Here is a 17,677-nt window from a genome sequence, read left to right on the forward strand (position 1 = left end):
AAAAAGACCGGTATGACGAAATAAATTTGAAAGTTGCTTGGTTGTGAAAACTGCATCTCCTCCTCAAGGAAACTCGTAACTTCCCTTGAGAAAAGGAAGCTAATAAGGCTTTTTGTTTGGTCAAAGAAAGTTTATGAAACGTAAAATGAAGAACAAGGAATTCTCATTCCTCAAGGAAAACTTATGAATACAAATATATATTACTAAAGTAGCGCATTTCTTTTATCTTGTCGACAGACTTTCTATTGGCTATTTCACCGCCATCTTGAATCTAGTTGTCTGTAATCCAATAAGCACTTAGTATTATTAATACATAATTATTCCTATGTCTATAATATTGGTACATGGTAAGATTAGTAGATCCAATATAGCGCACTACGCTACTTTAGTAATGTAGAGCTTAAAACGGGGAGCACAGACTCTTACATAAGAATAACACATAAGACATAAGAAATTCGATCAATCAAAGTTCTTTATTTCATGGAAAGGAAGGAAACGAAAGGCTTTGGTACATTTTCTTATGCACTATGTGTTATGCATTATAGCTGTGGTCAAAGTTTCGCTACAAATGCTTTGAAGCGTTTGATGAATTAATTAGAAGAAAGAATTTTACAAATTGATCAATTAAAAAACGCTTCAAAGCGTTTGCAATCTCGTTGACTATACTTTATGCTGGGGTATACTTATGCCCAGGTGCGTTCTCTCTCGTTTCGCCTCTTTTCGCGCATGCATGAGAGAGAACGCACCTGAGCCGACCATGAATGCGTCCTTTTCTAAATAAGGGCTATCCTCAACTCTTCAAATTTCTGACAACGCTCGGTCTAGAGATACTATCTCTATGGTCGAGTCAATAAATTGAATATGCTATAAAGATGCCTTTTCATGTTGACACTTAACGCTCATTTTTGGCATCAAAATAAGTCACGTGATAGAAATTGACGAATATCAAGCGTCAATTTTGATCACGTGATTTATTTTGACACTGAAAATGAGCGTCGAGCGTCAGCATGAAAAGATACCTTAAAGCTGACTTTTCATATGCAGCTGCGGCAGCAATTCGTAACTATTAAAAATAAACCGTAGCGATTAAAAATTTTATATGACATGACGCACATCCGACACAAAATATTTTGCCTCTCACTGAAGTTCAACCGAACGAACAATGAATAACAAAGAATTTGAAGCTGAGAAAGTCTACAATATTTGCAAAAAATGTGAAAATTGAGTACATTTATAATGAGTATATTTTTATTAATGAGTACATTTTTAAAATGATGAGAATATTCTAAATTTTAAATAATTCAGCGCCTTTTATCCACTGGCGACCTTCTTAAAAGAAATTATCGATAATAGTAATAATTTTAGTTTTGTAAAAAATAGTTATGATTTGGTTGACAAACTTAATGGAAAGGTAATTGAAAGAAATTTTAATATCATATCATTTGACGTGGTCTCCATGTACACTAACATTCCTACGGATTTAGTATTAAAAAGCATTGAATGTAGATGGAACTGGATTGAAAATAAGACTTCAATTCCTTTACATGAGTTTGTTAAAGCAGTTATAATCATAATTAACTCCACGTTTTTCAGATTTGATAAAAAAATATTTAAGCAGATTTTTGGCATGCCAATCTCCTCTATCACCTATACTAGCGAATATAGTTTTACAAGACTTAGAACAAGAAATTTTCACTACTAATAATATCGTCTCTCCGTTTTATTTGCGTTATGTCGATGACATTGTATTAGCTGTACATGAAGAAAAGATTGAAGAGGTTCTAGATTATTTAATTATTTAATATCACGATTTATTTAATTCATACCACGATAGACTTAGATTCACGGTTAATTTTGGCGATAAAAACGGTATTAATTTTTTGGACGTTAAATTAATGATTCAAGAAGGAAGCATCATCTTTGATATGTATAAAAAACCTACTAATTCGGGGAGATATTTAAATTATTTTTCGAATCATCCATTAGCACAAAAAAAAAGGAGTAATCATTGGGCAGCTTGATAAAATTTTATTGTTGTCCCATCCCAAATTTCATGAAAAGAACATTTCGGAATTAATTCACACTCTTCTCAATAATGGCTATCCTCTCAAATTCGTATTTTCGACGATTAACAATAGAATAAAAACTTTGGAAAATAAAACTAATCCAGATAAAAATCGCGAAGTAAATAATAATGAATATGATTCTAACAAGAAAAAATTTTTCGCGATACCATACTTAAGCAAGGTTTCTGAAAACTTGCATATACTCATGGTTTTAATATTGCATATAAACCGATGAATAAGTTAAATACAATTATAAAAACAGGAAAGGATCCCTTGCTTAAGGATGACCATTGTGGGGTAGTTTATAAAATTAATTGTTTGAATTGCAAATCGTCGTATGTTGCCCAAACTAAGAGAAAATTAAAAACTCGTATTAAAGCACACAAGACTGATATTAAGAAATCTACTTCTGAGATGTCAGTTGTGTCACGTCACTGTGTGAATGAATTGCATGAGTTTGATTGGGATAACATTAAGATTTTAGATACAGAACAATCATTGATGAAACGAAGAATTTCAGAAATGATACATATTAAAAACCAAATAAGTGGGATCAATAAACAAAGCGATACTGAAGGTTTGCCTGATGTTTATCTTCCTCTTCTAAAGAAAAATCTCTCTCGCACTTAATAAATAATTCTGGAACTTTCTAAACTATTTGATAGATATAAATAGCGGAAAAATATGTGATACGATCAATAACAATACATAATGTCACGACAAGTTTCTATCTGTGCAATGATTACACTGGAAATTCATCGATTTATTTTGCGGTAAAACAAGTACTGTTTCTTTTGTTTTATACTCCGTTTTGAAAGATATTAATAATAAAATAAATTATTGTAAATTAGAATCTGGAAATTCTCGTTCTACACTTTTTACTATATGACTTCTGACTAACATTATCATACGAAGCAGCGTCGCATTGATGCAAACACGATTTTTACAATTATAACACACGACGGTTGAATTTTATTCCAATTTGATGTAACTCTGCGTCTTAAGAATATTATTAATTTTACTGAAGATGGCCAGATTGTGGCCGAAATGTTTAATAATTTTATTGTAATTCGTAATGCAAGAATAATTAAATATCACTAACTACATCTTGTGCTGTAGTTCTTTATGCTCTTTCTTTTCATAATTTTGTAATTATAACCACAATCGTTTTTTACATATTTTAAATAATTACCTGAAATGATAGTTGTCTAAATTGTAACTGCACAATTGTTATATAATCACAAGTTTTTTAGTTTTTTAAGTTTTAGCTTTTTAAGTTTTTCATATTAATTTTCGAGCTGAGCAAATAAAAGACACATATTTGAGATTACTTTAATACATATTGTTATTTCTTTTCATGCGCAGCAAATGCAGAGGAAGCAATTATGAAAAATTGGCATCACGTGACATTTTTGCTGCCGCAGCATGCTGCATATGAAAAGGCACCTTAAATCTATGGTTAGCAGTCAGATCAAAGGTATTGACACAGGCCTAGTTTCCATCGAAGGTTCAATCCGAATCAGAATATAAGAACCAACCAATTACAGTCGAGTATTCTTCTATTACAGTGACAGGGGGATGTTCGACTGTAATTGATTGGTTCTTGCATTCTGACCGGATTCGAACCTTCGGTGGAAATTAAGTTACAGAGTGAATCTACTGTTTCTATACTGTGCTGTTACGTTAATAATTACATATTGTTAATTAAAAGGATTTACGGTAATTATTCAGTTTAACTATCAAAAATCAATAAAATTAAGTTTATTCGATGCGTTTTTGCATGAAACGAAAGAATCTGGCAAGAAAAAACGTCGCTCTACCTTGTGAGCATTGAAGTTGATTAAAGTGTTACTATGTAACACGATCTTAATTAATCACGTTTTTGTCACGTAGACAGTAGAATGTATAGACTAAAGCCGGTATTCATAGTCGAGTCTTATTTCAAGATCGTCTTAAGTAATGTCTTAAGACGCTAATGCAGCTCTCCTTCATGACTCCTTAAGACCATACTTAAGACGGTCTTGAATATAAGATCTATGAATATCGGCCTAGTACTTATTGGTTCGGGGCAGCTACACCGGCCCGAATAAAAATAAGATAACATATTTTACCCGCTTGGGGTCTAACCGCCTAGAAGTTGCAGCCTAGACAGTATTCGCTTGGAATATTTTTAAGCCATGAAGGCAGTAGAGTGTGAGAACAGTCTTTTTAGAACGGTCTTTTTACTGTCTAGACTTCTAAGCGGTTAGGCCCCAAGCGGGTAGAATATGTTATCTTATTTTTGTTCGGGCCGATGTAACCGGTCCAAACCAATAAGCATTAGTCTATATATCTCACTGTCTACATGACAGATTTTCTAACCTCAACAACAACAGTACAATTATAGAATGATGCGCCCCTTTGCAGGAGGGTGAGAGTCGCTTCAAGTGGAAAGTCGAAACCAGTGCAGCTAATCCTGTTGTTTTAGCGGTAGATTTACTATTTTGGCTCACAAACCTATTGCCTATTGTTTCAGCTAGGTTATCTATTGTCCTTTTTTACTTTATTTTGTTTGTATATGATATCCTATGTTATTGCTCATTTTACTCAAAGATTAGTATCTCTTATCCGCTATGTTTGAGCATCCTTCTGATTGAACATTAGTATCGCTACTCATGTGTCATTGGTCTAGCGTCCAATAGGCCTATTCTGTAATCTGTAACTTTTTAACAATAATTTTACTTGCTAGGGATGTCGTTGCGCAGGTATTTTATATGGCGAAGATTAAAGAAAAACAAAATAATAGTAACACATAACATTATAATTTTCCACTCAATAATGTTAGGGGCTCCGCACAATAAAAGGAACAGAACAGAGAATAAGAATTTTAACCTATCAGAAATCATTGTGGAATACACAGTTTCTGATAGATTGAAATTCTTATTCTCTATTCTCTGTTTCCTGTTCCTTTCATTGTGCGGAGCCCCTTACTATTATGCATAAGACATATTACATTGCAGTTACATTATTGAATGAAAAATTGTAACACTAATGTTATGTTATTTTTGTTGTGTTTCCTGGAAAACAAAAAAATATATTTTCACTATAAATATAAATTATAATTTCTGTCTTCCTACTATTGAGATTGTATTGTTCCTACTTATTGATGTTGTATTATTTTTATAATAAGTATTTGAATTATTTATTTTATACAGATTAGAGTATTTTTTTCTGTTATTTTTTATAAATTTTGTAATACTCATTTTTAATGAGACTAAATAAAGATTAAAGAAAAAAGTATGAGTACATTCTTTTTATTATAATTTCTACTTTATTTGCTACTGAGTTGTTTTCGGTATGTATTACAATTACACTATTTTTTTCTATTTTATTCAATTTTACAAAATTTCTTGAAAAAAAACTACCGCTTTGAGTTTCAAATCTACTGCTTTTTTGACATACCATCTATCGTAAAATTTTTCAAACATCTGGCAGCACTAGTCGAAACCCATGGAACAGTACAATTATAGACCTCATTTTGTCTCTGTGACAGATTTCCTAATGTTAATAGTTATCAAGTTTAACGTTTAATATCTCGGCTCACTGAGAAGAGCGAAGGTTTTTTTTACTAGATTCTTTCGTTTCATACAAAAACGCATCGAATAAACGCGTCTAATTATATTGATTTTTGAAGGGATAACTAAACTGAATAATTATCGGATTTTCACATAATTTGATATAGTCTGTTTAAGGACTAATCGCGATGGCATCGAGCAGAAGTACAAGAGAAGTTCTATTATCGCTGGTGGATGATATCGAATTAATAGCAAAGTAAGTTGCGTCTACTACTAGTAATAAATGTTTTATATTAATTTTCCTAAGTACTTCTAATAATATTTTTCGGTAATTCTTTAAAATAGCCTCACTTCTGATTTCGATGAAATTAGAATCATTCGACGCGTTTGTGCGTAAAGTGAAAGAATCCGGTAGAAAAAAGGGACTGCCCTACAAAGCGAGATATTGAGTGTTAAAGTTGACAACTATTGAGGTTAAGTCAGCTCCGATTTTGATGAAATTAGGTTCATTCGCGTTCTTGTGTAAAATAAAAGAATCTGGCAGAAAAAAGTCCGGGACTGCTCTGCGAAGCGAGATATCAAGTGTTAAAGTCGACTAGTGTTACTATGTATATAACGATGTATATACTATGTATATACGATCATTAATCTATCATGTAGTAGGATGTATAGACTAGTGCTTATTATAAAAAAAATAACATCCTACCCGCTTGGGACCTAATCGCTTAGAAATTGCAGCCTAGACAGTGCCTGCTTGGAATATTTTTAAGTCATGAAGTCATGATGACAGTGGAGTATGAGACAATAATCTTTTTAAAACAGTCTTTTTACTGTCTAGGCTGCAACTTCTAGGCAGTTAGGTCTCAAGCGGGTAGGATGTTTTTTTTTTGTTCGGGCGTAGCTGCCCCAAACTAATAAGCACTACTGTCTATACACTTCACATGACAGATTTTCTAGCCTCAGTAATTGTCAACTTTAACGTTCAATATCTTGCTTTGTAGGGTAATCCCGGACTTTTTCTATCAGATTCTTTTATTTTACGCAAAAACGCATCGAATGAGTTTAATTTTGAAATCGGAAGTAGCTATTCTAAAGAATTATCCTTTAAAAACAAATTTACTATTTTCAAAACACAAAAATAATATAAGAAAATAATGTGTTTTTAAAGTAGTAAATTTGTCTTCTTAAAGCAATGAATTTGTTTATAAAGTAATGAATTTAAAGTAATAAATTTGTATGTAAAGCAGAGGATTTGTTTTAAAATCACGAATTTATGTTTTAGAGCAGAGAACTTGTTTTAAAGTAGCGAATTTGAGACCAGACGCAGCGCATACATCACAGTATTTCATGGTTGACAGATTTCCTAATCTCAAATTCCTAATCGTCAACTTTAACGCTTAATGTATCGTTTGTGGGGCAAAGCACTTTTTTCTTGTAGAATCTTTATTTTTACGCGAAAACGCATCGATTGAGCCTATTTTTATCAAAATTTGAGATGACCGGGATATATGAATCTTTACAAAGTATTTTATATAATTGGAGTAAAAATAAAATATTTAGAGAATTTTAAAAGGGATTTATAATTAATTGATTAATCTAGGTTTTTACTTTATATATATTTTATTTTTTTTGTAATTTAAAATATTTATTTTCAGGGAGATGATAGAAAACACAATCGCTCAGAAGCCTTCAAAGCTTTCTAGCACAGAGCACGCTCAGTTAACTGAATTATTAGTTGCCAAGGATAATGAATTAAAGGCGACGCTGAAACGGGCCGCTGAACAGGCTAAAATTAACTTGAAGATGGAGGCATTGAAAGCCGAGGTAGAGAGGCAAGACCAGGATATCCAGCAGCTGCAACGACAGTTGAAAGAAGCAGAACAAATTTTGGCTACTGCGATTTATCAAGCAAAACAGAAATTACAATCTATCGCACGTGCTAATAAGAGACCAGTTCCTTCAGAAGAGCTTATTAAATATGCACATAGAATAAGCGCAACCAATGCCATTTGTGCACCTTTAACATGGCAACAGGGAGATCCCAGAAGACCATATCCCACAGATCTCGAAATGAGAGTAGGATTCCTAGGACGGTTGAGCGACCCAAGCAATCTACCTTTAAATGGACAGTTACTTGGGTCTCATCTAGGAGTACCAACAGATTTACATAGGGCAGGACATCCTGCTGGAGGTAAAAGTTTTTATGTGTGTATGTGTGTATCACATTTGAATTGATATAAGAATGAACAGGTTTTGAAGAGATTTTAGTAATTATTTAGAATAGATTTTTGTTGTTTCAGAACCACCTGTTTCGCAATCAAACCAATTTGCCTGGCATCCATCGGGAGAGATTCACATGTCGGTTGGTGGACAGGGCAGTGTAGCGGTGAATACACATAAACAAGAAACAGAAGACGTCGAAGTTATGTCTACAGACTCTTCGAGTAGCTCTTCTAGTGATTCTCAATAGATATTATTTATACCGTATCAAGCTGGAAACACAAATAGGAACAGGGGACAGGGAATAACGAATCATCCAATTAGAGCTCTGAGGTATAATATCAAACTTATTCCGTTTCTTGTTCCTATTGCCTGTCTATTATGTTTCCAGCTTTAGAGAAAAATAAAATATTTTTCTCAATAAAACTTAAACTATCTGTATAAAATTTACTTATATATATATATATGTATGTGTATATATATATATATATATATATATATATATATGTATGTATGTACGCACGCACACACGCGCACACACACACGCGCGCACACACACACACACACACACACACACACACACACACACACACACATACAAGGAGCCCTACAATTTTTTGCTAAGCACTTTTATGTAATAGAGCAGACTAAACTGAATCAAAAAGTTTATGTACTATTTTGCAATTTTCGTAATAGTTAACAAGATATTAATTACGAAAAATCGCTGAATATTGGTTTTCAATAATTTTTTACTCAAATCTATCAAACTATCAATTTTACAGAAAAACAACAAAACACAAAAATGCTTATTTTCTTCTCACAAAGTTCTGAGATTTTTTTCAGAATTTTTTAATACTGATTTTCTCATGTTAGTAAAATAATTGGTAATAATACAGGATCTCCCACCGTTTAATGTCCTACCCCAAATAACTTTTATTTTTGATCTTAGAAAAAAATGTTTCAGACAAAACTTGTATGGCTTTGAGGAGGACATAAGATGATGTCATTAATTTGACTTTGAATAATTGCTGAAGATCATGTGAAAGTTACCTTTAATTTCTTAGATGGAATCTCCTACTTTTTATTGCATATCTAGTAGATCATCTCGAGAGCTTTCCAAAACACTATAAATGAAATAACCTTTACGTGTTCAAGCAACTATTCAAACTAACACCATCTTATATCTTCATCAAAGCCATATAATTTTTATCTGAAATATTTTTTTCTAAGACCAAAAATAAAAAAGATTTGAGAAAATAAAGAAGATATTTGAGATGGGACATTAAAATGTGGCACCCTGTATATATAAAAAAATCCAATACGAAAAAGTTGATAAAAAATTCTGAAAAAATTCTTAAAGCTCTATGAAAAGAAAATAAAAAATTTTCATCTCTTGCTGTTTTTCTGTGAAGTTGATAATATTTGAGTAAAAAGATTAATATTCGGCAATTTTTAGTAATTAATATCTCGTTAATCATTGCGAAAATTACAAAACGGTAGAGGACTTTTCAATTAACAATCAGTTTAGTCTGCTCTATCTATACAAAAGAGCTTGGCAAAAAATGCAGGACATCCTGTATATGTATATATGTATACTGTATACACGCACGCACGCGCGCGCGCGCATAACTTACGTTAATTGTAATGTCTTTTTTTGATCATCTGTCATAAGGGTCATGAAACTTGACTGTGGAAATGAGATTCGAATATTCCTAGTTAATCTTCCTAGAAACTATTTGCACAGTTATGTCATAAATTATTCTTTTTTTCGTATATGAACGTATTCAGCATACCAACAACTTGTATATTGAAAATGTCTCACACAGTCGATGGAAAGTAATGTTAAGAGGAAATCATCAGGAAGAAACAAGAGTATGCAAGTTGTATCGATTCTTCTGCTTTTGTTTGCATTTGGCTTAAATAGATTCTGTTATCTCATTAATTATCTATAATATCAAATACAATTATAATATCTGTAATACTTATTAATTATTAATTAATACAAAATTATTTATGTACTAAAATCATCTGCCATAGCTACATGTATAAAACAAAATGTGTTTCTTTCATATATAATTATTTAAACTAATTAAGAGAAATAAACCTATTTTCGATTAAAACGAATTTTAGGCCCAATAGCACTAACATTACTTTAATTTTAAGCTAGGATTAAAATTCTGTCGGCTTTAAAAAGAATTTTAAACTTACTTAAAATTAAAGTAATTTCGGGCCTTAGTATTTAAATATCTCGGAGTAAATTTATACACATTTGTGTAGTATACAATTTTGGAAACCGCGCACCGAAATCTTTTTATCTTAAAATTAATTCTCATAAACAGAACTAAAATAGTAATATCATATATTAAATTGTTTAGTAATTTAATAATTTTTGACGCTAATAAACATTTTAGAAGGATAATAATTTGAAAATAGATTTAGTTCTGTTAATTGATTTATTTTCGTTGATCTAATACAAATTGTAACGAATTGTGATATGAATTGTGGATATACGTTTACTTAAAAAACGTTTCTTTCATTAATCACTGGTTATTGCGACAAATATTGTCGAAGCCTCAATGGTGAGATTGCTCACATGGAATGTGGGAGATTCGGATATTCTGACTGAAGTACTATTATTCGCAATAAATTAAATTATTTACAGTTCTTATGCTCAGATTAACATTAAATTATTAATTAGATTAATATTATATTATTAATATCTTTCTAAGATGCTTATTAGCATCAAAAATTGCTTGTCAATGTGATATTTCTATTCTAGTTCTGTTCAAGAACTGATTGTGTTTCAAGAACTGGAAAAGATTTCTGCATGCAGAATTGGAAATGTGTGTATAAATTCACTTTGAAATAAGTATTTAAGCACCAAGATCTGTTTTGATTGAAAATAAGTTTATTTCTTTTAATTTATTCTCGTCAGTCTAATGTGAATTGTAATTGTTATAATTACAAATAAATAAATTTGTGATCAAAATATTACAATTTAAAGAAAAGTGTTGGTACACATCTAAATATATAATATTTGATATCTTTAAAGTTTAAATTTCATTAGTTTGGATTCAATAAATCCGTAATTGTATATAGAAAACATTTTATATAAATATTAATTCAACATTCATCGTTAGAGGTACCTTCCAAAAGAATTTTTGGCATGAATTTATGTAACGTGGTGGAAGTGTAATACATTTCAGGATTGGCCTACAACATAAAAAGTAAAAAACATTCGAAAATAAAAGTATTTGTCTTTTAGTATACAATAATTAACATCTGAATTTTTCACTAACCAGTAAGATTTGTTCGTTAAACTGTGACTTTTTAAATAAAATATTATCATTGGTAAATGTCAAACCAAATAAATTGCAATCAGCCTGGATTTTACTTATATCTTTATAAAATAAAAGTTCTTGCAATTTTAATCCTGGGAACATCAATATTCTGCTATTGTAGCCAGAACTCATGATTTGCAGAACATTTCTGCAAATATACATTTGTTATTTAAATAATTATTCAGCTTTTTATAATTATTGAATATTTTTTTACATGCATAATAACAAAAATAAGTGAATACCTTCTGAAGCTTTGCAAATTACAAAAGAATGCACAAGCTAATATCGGGGGTAATTGTTTAACCAAATGATGAACGTAAACATAGTTTCTTAAATACCAAGCAAGTGATATCTTTGTGGCTAACTGAATTGCAGGCGACTTTCTGTATATACAACATAAGAAATGAATATGTAAAAAAAGTTAATGTTAAATATTTTTAATGCTTGCACGCACGCACGCACGCACGCGCGCGCGCATAGGATGTCCCATTTTAACATTTACATCAAAATATCTTATAAAGTATAAAAGATACTGGAAAATGTTCAGATAAAAGTTGTACGACTTTGATTAAACATAAGACGGTATCATTGGTTTCATCTTGACCATCTCGTCATAGTCAGGACAAGGTCACTTTGAATTTTTGAAATAGAATCCCTTATTTTTCATTACAGATTTTCATAATTTACTTCAAGAGCTTTTCAAAATGCTATTATATAGTATTTTTTTATTAAATACTTTTCGAGTTAGAAAGCTTGAAAGTTACAGTAAAGTTACGCCTAAATTAATAGTACCCAAGGTGTTCGATCAATGGCTAAAATCTCTTGAATGTTGTAATCGGTTAAACCTCTTGTATCATAATCTGGATAATATTTGTCAAGCTCAAGGTCACTGGAGATTGTATTTATTTTAATTTTTACGTAAAAATGAAAATAACAGGAACAACCTCTAATGACCTTGATCTTAATAAATGTTATCCAGGTCATAATCCTTAATAACATTCAAGCACTTCATTCGTCAGTCCGACACTTTGAGTAATGCTAATGCTGGTGGTACTGTAACTTTCAAGTTTTATTACTCGAAAGTACTTAATGAAAAAATACTTTATAATAGTGTTTTGCAAAAGCTGTTGAGATAAGCTACAAGAATGTGTAATTAAAAATAGGGGATTTTATTTCAAAATGACCTTGCCCTGATCTTGATAATGCTACCCAAAGTCAAATCAATGATACCATCTTATGTTCCCCTCGAAGTACAACTTTTGTTTGAAACATTTTCCCATATCTTTTATACTTTACGAGATATTGTTATTCAAAAGTTAAAATGGGACACTGTACATATACAAGATGTTTTGACAAAGTTTTGACAAAGCGCTCCTATAGATAGAACAGATTAAACTGAGTCGAAAAGTTTTATACCGTTTTGCAATTTTTGCAATAGTTAACAAGATATTAATTACTAAAAATCGCTGAATAATTTTTAATAATTGTTTACTCAAATACTATCAACTTTACAGAAAAGCAGCGAGAAACAAAAATTGTTTATTTTCTTCTCATAAAGTTTTCCAGATTTTTTCAGAATTTTTTAACATCGTATTTTCTTCGTTGGTAAAAATAGTTGCCTATATATATATATATATATATATACACAGGGCATTTTAATAGTCTCAGGCGAATATTTCAGAAACTAAGAGAGATACAAGAAAAAGTTTTATATGAAAGTTGTAAGTTTTCTTGGGAGAAAGAAGGTGGAAATAACGGATTTTGGATAGGAAGCATTACCAAAGTCAGATCAAGGTCAACACGAATTTTTTAAATGGAACCTCCCCTCTCCGCATTTTTTATTGCATATTCTTGCACACCTCGAGAACTCTCCAAAACACTATAATAAAATATTTTTTCATGAAGTACTTTTCGAGTTATAAGGCTTGAAAGTTACAATACCGCATTAGTTAGCATTACGCAAGGTATCGGACCGACGGCTAAAACCTCTTGAATATTGATCAGGATCATGTCCTAGATAACATTTGTTAAGATTAAGATCATTGAAGATTGTTTCTCTTATTTTCATTTTTGCACTGAAAATTCATTTTTATGTAAAAATGAAAATAAGAGAAACTGTAACTTTCAAGCCTTATAACTCGAAAAGTACTTCATGAAAAAATATTTTATTATAGTGTTTTGGAAAGCTCTCGAGATGTTTTACAATATGCAATAAAAAAAATAGGGGGTTCCATTTAAAAAATTCATATTTACCTTGACCTAACTTTGATAATACCCGCTATCCAAAATCCGTTATTTTCACTTTCTTTCCCCCAAGAAAACCTACAACTTTTATATAAAACTTTGTTTCGTATCCCTCTTAGTTTCTGAAATATTCACCTGGGGCGATTAAAATGTCCCACCCTGTATATAAGAAAATATAGTACTAAAAAGTTGATAAAATTTTTGAAAAAATTCTTAGAGAGTTCTATGAGAAGAAAATAAATAACTTTTGCCTTTTACAGTTTTTCTGTAAAGTTGATAATATTTGAGAAAAAAATTATTGAAGACCAATTATTCGGCAATTTTTAGTAATTGATACCTTGTTAACTATTGCAAAAATTGTAAAATGTAGAAGACTTTTCAGACTCAGTTTAGTCTGCTCTATCTACACACAAGCGCTTTGTCAAAACTTAGCGAACACCCTGTATATATGTATATACATAATTTGCATAATATTAAGCTCTAATTTTATCACAATAATGAGAACTTACTTTAAATCAGATGAAAGCGAAAAAGCTCTTGTTAAAGCCTCGCAATCTCCGATATGGAGAAGAATATATATAGCTTCCATCTCTGATCGATTATTACTTAATGCTAATTTTTCGAAATCTTTATGTACTGCTATATTATCTGTTACATTTTCATTTTGTTGATCATATAATACAAGTAACTGCTTGATACATTCAAATAGATGTTTATTATTAATTTTTGCATTGAATTCCGTAATGTCTCTTTCACACAGCCTAAAAAAAGAATCTATTTCTGAGTAACTTTTCAACTTTTTAAAGACCATTTGATTAACTTGTACCTTTGTGCGGCATATATGTGAAATCGGATAATTGGTTCAAGAAGGAAAATACTTGAAACAATATCTACTCTTTGTATTACAGCATCTTGTCGTACTGATCTTAACCTATCAAATACAAAGTCATATATCAATACCCAATTTAAATCCGTTCGTGTAATTATCCTGAAATGATATATATTTTAAATATTATGCATATAAATCTTACAATAAATTATAAACAATGTTTTATTAAATAGATATATTCTGGTAGCAGTAATACTTAACAGTAACAATTTATACATTCTTGAATCATATTTAAACAGATAGACAAAATTACTTGGTGAATAAGTATCGGACAGTGGATAATAATACATGCGGAGGACGCAACAAATTCGGATCCGTCATAATTTGTCCAGCAGCAGAGCGACTGAAGCATTTTACAATTTTCATTGGATCAGACTTGGGTCTCTTCATGTATTTCGTTCTCTCATCAATTTCATATTTGTGCAACAAACCTTCCCGTTCTCTCCTGAAGTAAATAAGATTTGAAAAGTCATATATTAAATTCTTATTTGCGTGTTACATATAAAATTATGAGACATACAACAATCTTTTTTTAGTAAAATATATATCCTGTTTTTAAATGTAAAAATAGTGGAAAAATAAATTAATGTTTATGTTGACATTCGTGAGAAATTCGAAGCAAGATTTATGTACGTACATGTTCAAAGTTTCGATTTACAAACTTTCTACATTGCGAAAAAAACTTACATAAGCCGTTCTTTTTCCGGACACATAAACAGACATCTTCCCGTTATTTGTTCGGCAGTCATAACTCTGTTCTCCATCACGATTCTCCATTAAAACAGTAACCATGATGCAAAGCAAACTGTCTACTTGCCTTCAGAGAGAATTGAGGACATGGGATGCGAATTCTGGGCCGCAGTGTAGGAAACTACGTTTTCAATACCTCACTAGCGCAGTGAGTATAGAAAGCCTAGGGATTTTGTAAGTTGCGAATTATAAGCAGCGTCAGAAAAAAATAAGATAGATTATGGCGCTCATCCTGTACAGTCATATTCATTCGAGCTCGAATAATAAAATTCATCATTATTAATTACAAGAAAAGTGTCGATCATTACACCTCATATCATACGACAAGCGTGGGCTTGCTTGAGAATTTGATTCATCAATCGTCATTTATTCCCACAGCAGTGTGGGTGAATTTTATTATTCGAGCTCGAATCAGTGATGCGAATTCCGGACCGTTTGCAGCACGTGATCAGCCCCCGATCGGCGGCCTGGCGCAACCGGTAGCAACACAAACATGAGTCTCGAATGAATGCGACCGTATAGGATGAGCGCCATAATCTATTGGATTATCTATTGGATCATCTAAAAAGTATCTGCGATTTTTTATCACTAGATGTGTTGATGGTCATATATCTAGTGACAAAGTACCGCGGATACTTTTTAGGTGACCCAATAAAACATATAAAATGTATCATATAAAACATATTATATAAAACATATCATTGCGTGTCTTTCTTAAGCTAATTACATTTTGTTGTTGGGAGGATTTATTATAATTATTGGGTCATCTAAAAAGTATCCGCGGTTTTTTGTCTAGATGGTGTTGATGGTCATATATCTAGTGACAAAGTACCGCGGATACTTTTTAGATGACCCAATATATGGCGAAGGTGACTTTTTTCTTCGGACGCACATACGTTTTTAAAGCTGGTTGCTCGTTGCTGAACGAATTGGTTGATTGCCCTGCTTCTGGAGTTGCACTACATAAGTCATCGCGTATGCCATACGCTGGTTTTAAATTTTCGATCGATACACTGCGCTGTATACCATTAACGTCAATGTTGAATACTCGATCCGACACACGATTTACGATTTTGTGAGGGACGCTCTAATGCTCTCTTGGTACCGCCCACTCGTAGAAACACATGGAAACACGAATATAAATCTTTGAATACAAATGCGCGTTTCTTATGCTTATGCTCTACCGAGATTGGCTTAACTTTGCGCATATGCTCGCGGAATTCCTCGATGAATTTGAGGATTAGGAGTGAAGTCGTCCGGTAGTACAAATTCTCCGGGGACGCGCAGCGTCGTTTCGTAAACGAATTCCGCAGGCGATACGCATGTGTCGAGGCGGACATGAGTACGCAGACCTAATAATACGGTCGAAAGTACTCGTAACCAGTCTCCATTAGCATGATACATTATTGCAGCCTTTAAACTTCTATGCCGGCCGATCATACGGTTCGAGGGGGGGTGATACGCCGTGGTACGAATCCGTTGACAGCCGATCAGCTGAAGAAGTGCAATGAAAAGTTGTGCTTCGAACTGGCTACCTTGATCCGTAATTATCGTTTTGGATGCTCCAAAATTTGCTACCCAGTTGTCGTAAAATGCGCGTGCCACTGTAATGGCTTCAATGTCTTTGAGAGGTATTGCTACTGGCCAACGCGAAAATCTATCAATAATCGTCACACAATATTTGTACCCGTCCAACTCAGGCAAGGGACCTATTAAATCCATGTGAACATACGCGAAACGCCCGTCGGGCACGACAAATTTTTCAGGATTTAGTTGAACGTGTCGAGTTATTTTTGACTGTTGATAATCTAGACAATTTTTGCACTACTTTGCAATGTCGCGATGCATGTTAGGCCACACATACGTTGACGGATTAACCGATCAGTGACTTTAGGGCCTGGATAAGCCGCGTCATGGAACATGTGAAAGATGCGATTTCGTAGAGATGCCGGTATATAGGGACGGATTGCCTCGCCGGTCATTTCACAATAAAGTGTGGTATGCGTCGGCCCCCATTGAATTCGCTTCATAGTAAGCGGAAATTCAGGAGATTCGCGGATGGACCGTAGTTCCTCGTCTTGTTCTTGTTACTGTGCAAGCTCATTTAGTTCAATCTCGGCAGGTAAATGAATGGCTTCGATGCGGGAAAGAGAATCCGCCACGATGTTATCATTGCCCGATAGGTATTCGATACGCGTGATGAACTGAGAGATGAACGACAGTTGTCTCAGTTGCCGGGGTGATGCCTTTTCCGAACGTTGCATGAACGCGTAGATGAGAGGCTTTTGATCAGTCGCAATCTTGAAATTTCGCCCTTCGAGAAAATAACGAAAGTATTTAACTGCAATCGCCGTAAGCTCCCGATCATATGCGCTGTAGTTCTGTTGCGCCGAACTTAGTTTGCGCGAAAAGAACGCGAGCGGTTTCCACGAGTCGTCCAGATGTTGTTCGAGGGCAGCCCCGATGGCGAAATCTGACGTGTCACAAACGAGGCGCGTCTCGGCTGCATCGGAGGGATGAGAGAGTATAGTCGCATTGGCCAGACTCTCCTTGCACTTATTAAACGCTTCCTCAGCCGCCGGCGTCCATATAATTGGCCGTTTGTCATTTTTG

General features: G+C 32.8%; 2 protein-coding genes across 19 annotated transcripts; one reads left to right on the top strand and one right to left on the bottom strand.

Moving 5' to 3' along the window:
• The first annotated feature begins 3,638 nt into the window (after positions 1 to 3,638).
• On the top strand, positions 3,639 to 8,643 carry MED4 (mediator complex subunit 4). 16 transcript variants are annotated; one of them, XM_011055843.2, is made up of 4 exons: positions 3,639 to 3,785; positions 5,788 to 5,876; positions 7,276 to 7,825; positions 7,905 to 8,643. In XM_011055843.2, exons 2-4 carry the CDS (start codon positions 5,809 to 5,811, stop codon positions 8,088 to 8,090), a joined length of 804 nt encoding a protein of 267 aa, XP_011054145.1. In that variant the 5' UTR covers positions 3,639 to 3,785; positions 5,788 to 5,808; the 3' UTR covers positions 8,091 to 8,643. The 16 variants fall into 16 exon arrangements, with proteins under 16 accessions (XP_011054145.1, XP_087265470.1, XP_011054148.1 ...); XM_011055846.2 differs by having other exon boundaries at positions 3,656 to 3,785; positions 5,798 to 5,876; XM_087409343.1 differs by lacking the exon at positions 3,639 to 3,785 and adding an exon at positions 6,903 to 7,022 and having other exon boundaries at positions 3,822 to 5,876.
• Positions 8,644 to 9,721: 1,078 nt separating this feature from the next.
• On the bottom strand, positions 9,722 to 16,403 carry LOC105145935 (SAC3 domain-containing protein 1). Of its 3 annotated transcripts, none has more exons than XM_011055841.2 (8): positions 15,961 to 16,403; positions 15,002 to 15,227; positions 14,568 to 14,759; positions 14,252 to 14,356; positions 13,935 to 14,186; positions 11,424 to 11,564; positions 11,140 to 11,329; positions 9,722 to 11,053 (listed from the first exon to the last, which is right to left on the bottom strand). In XM_011055841.2, exons 2-8 carry the CDS (start codon positions 15,076 to 15,078, stop codon positions 10,964 to 10,966), a joined length of 1,047 nt encoding a protein of 348 aa, XP_011054143.1. In that variant the 5' UTR covers positions 15,079 to 15,227; positions 15,961 to 16,403; the 3' UTR covers positions 9,722 to 10,963. The 3 variants fall into 3 exon arrangements, with proteins under 3 accessions (XP_011054143.1, XP_011054142.1, XP_011054144.1); XM_011055840.2 differs by having other exon boundaries at positions 14,252 to 14,413; XM_011055842.2 differs by lacking the exons at positions 15,002 to 15,227; positions 15,961 to 16,403 and having other exon boundaries at positions 14,252 to 14,413; positions 14,516 to 14,712.
• Between the last annotated feature and the right edge of the window lie 1,274 nt (positions 16,404 to 17,677).

Source organism: Acromyrmex echinatior, chromosome 9, assembly GCF_024713525.1.
Source record: "Acromyrmex echinatior isolate Ae372 chromosome 9, ASM2471352v2, whole genome shotgun sequence".
Lineage (NCBI taxonomy): Eukaryota > Metazoa > Arthropoda > Insecta > Hymenoptera > Formicidae > Acromyrmex > Acromyrmex echinatior.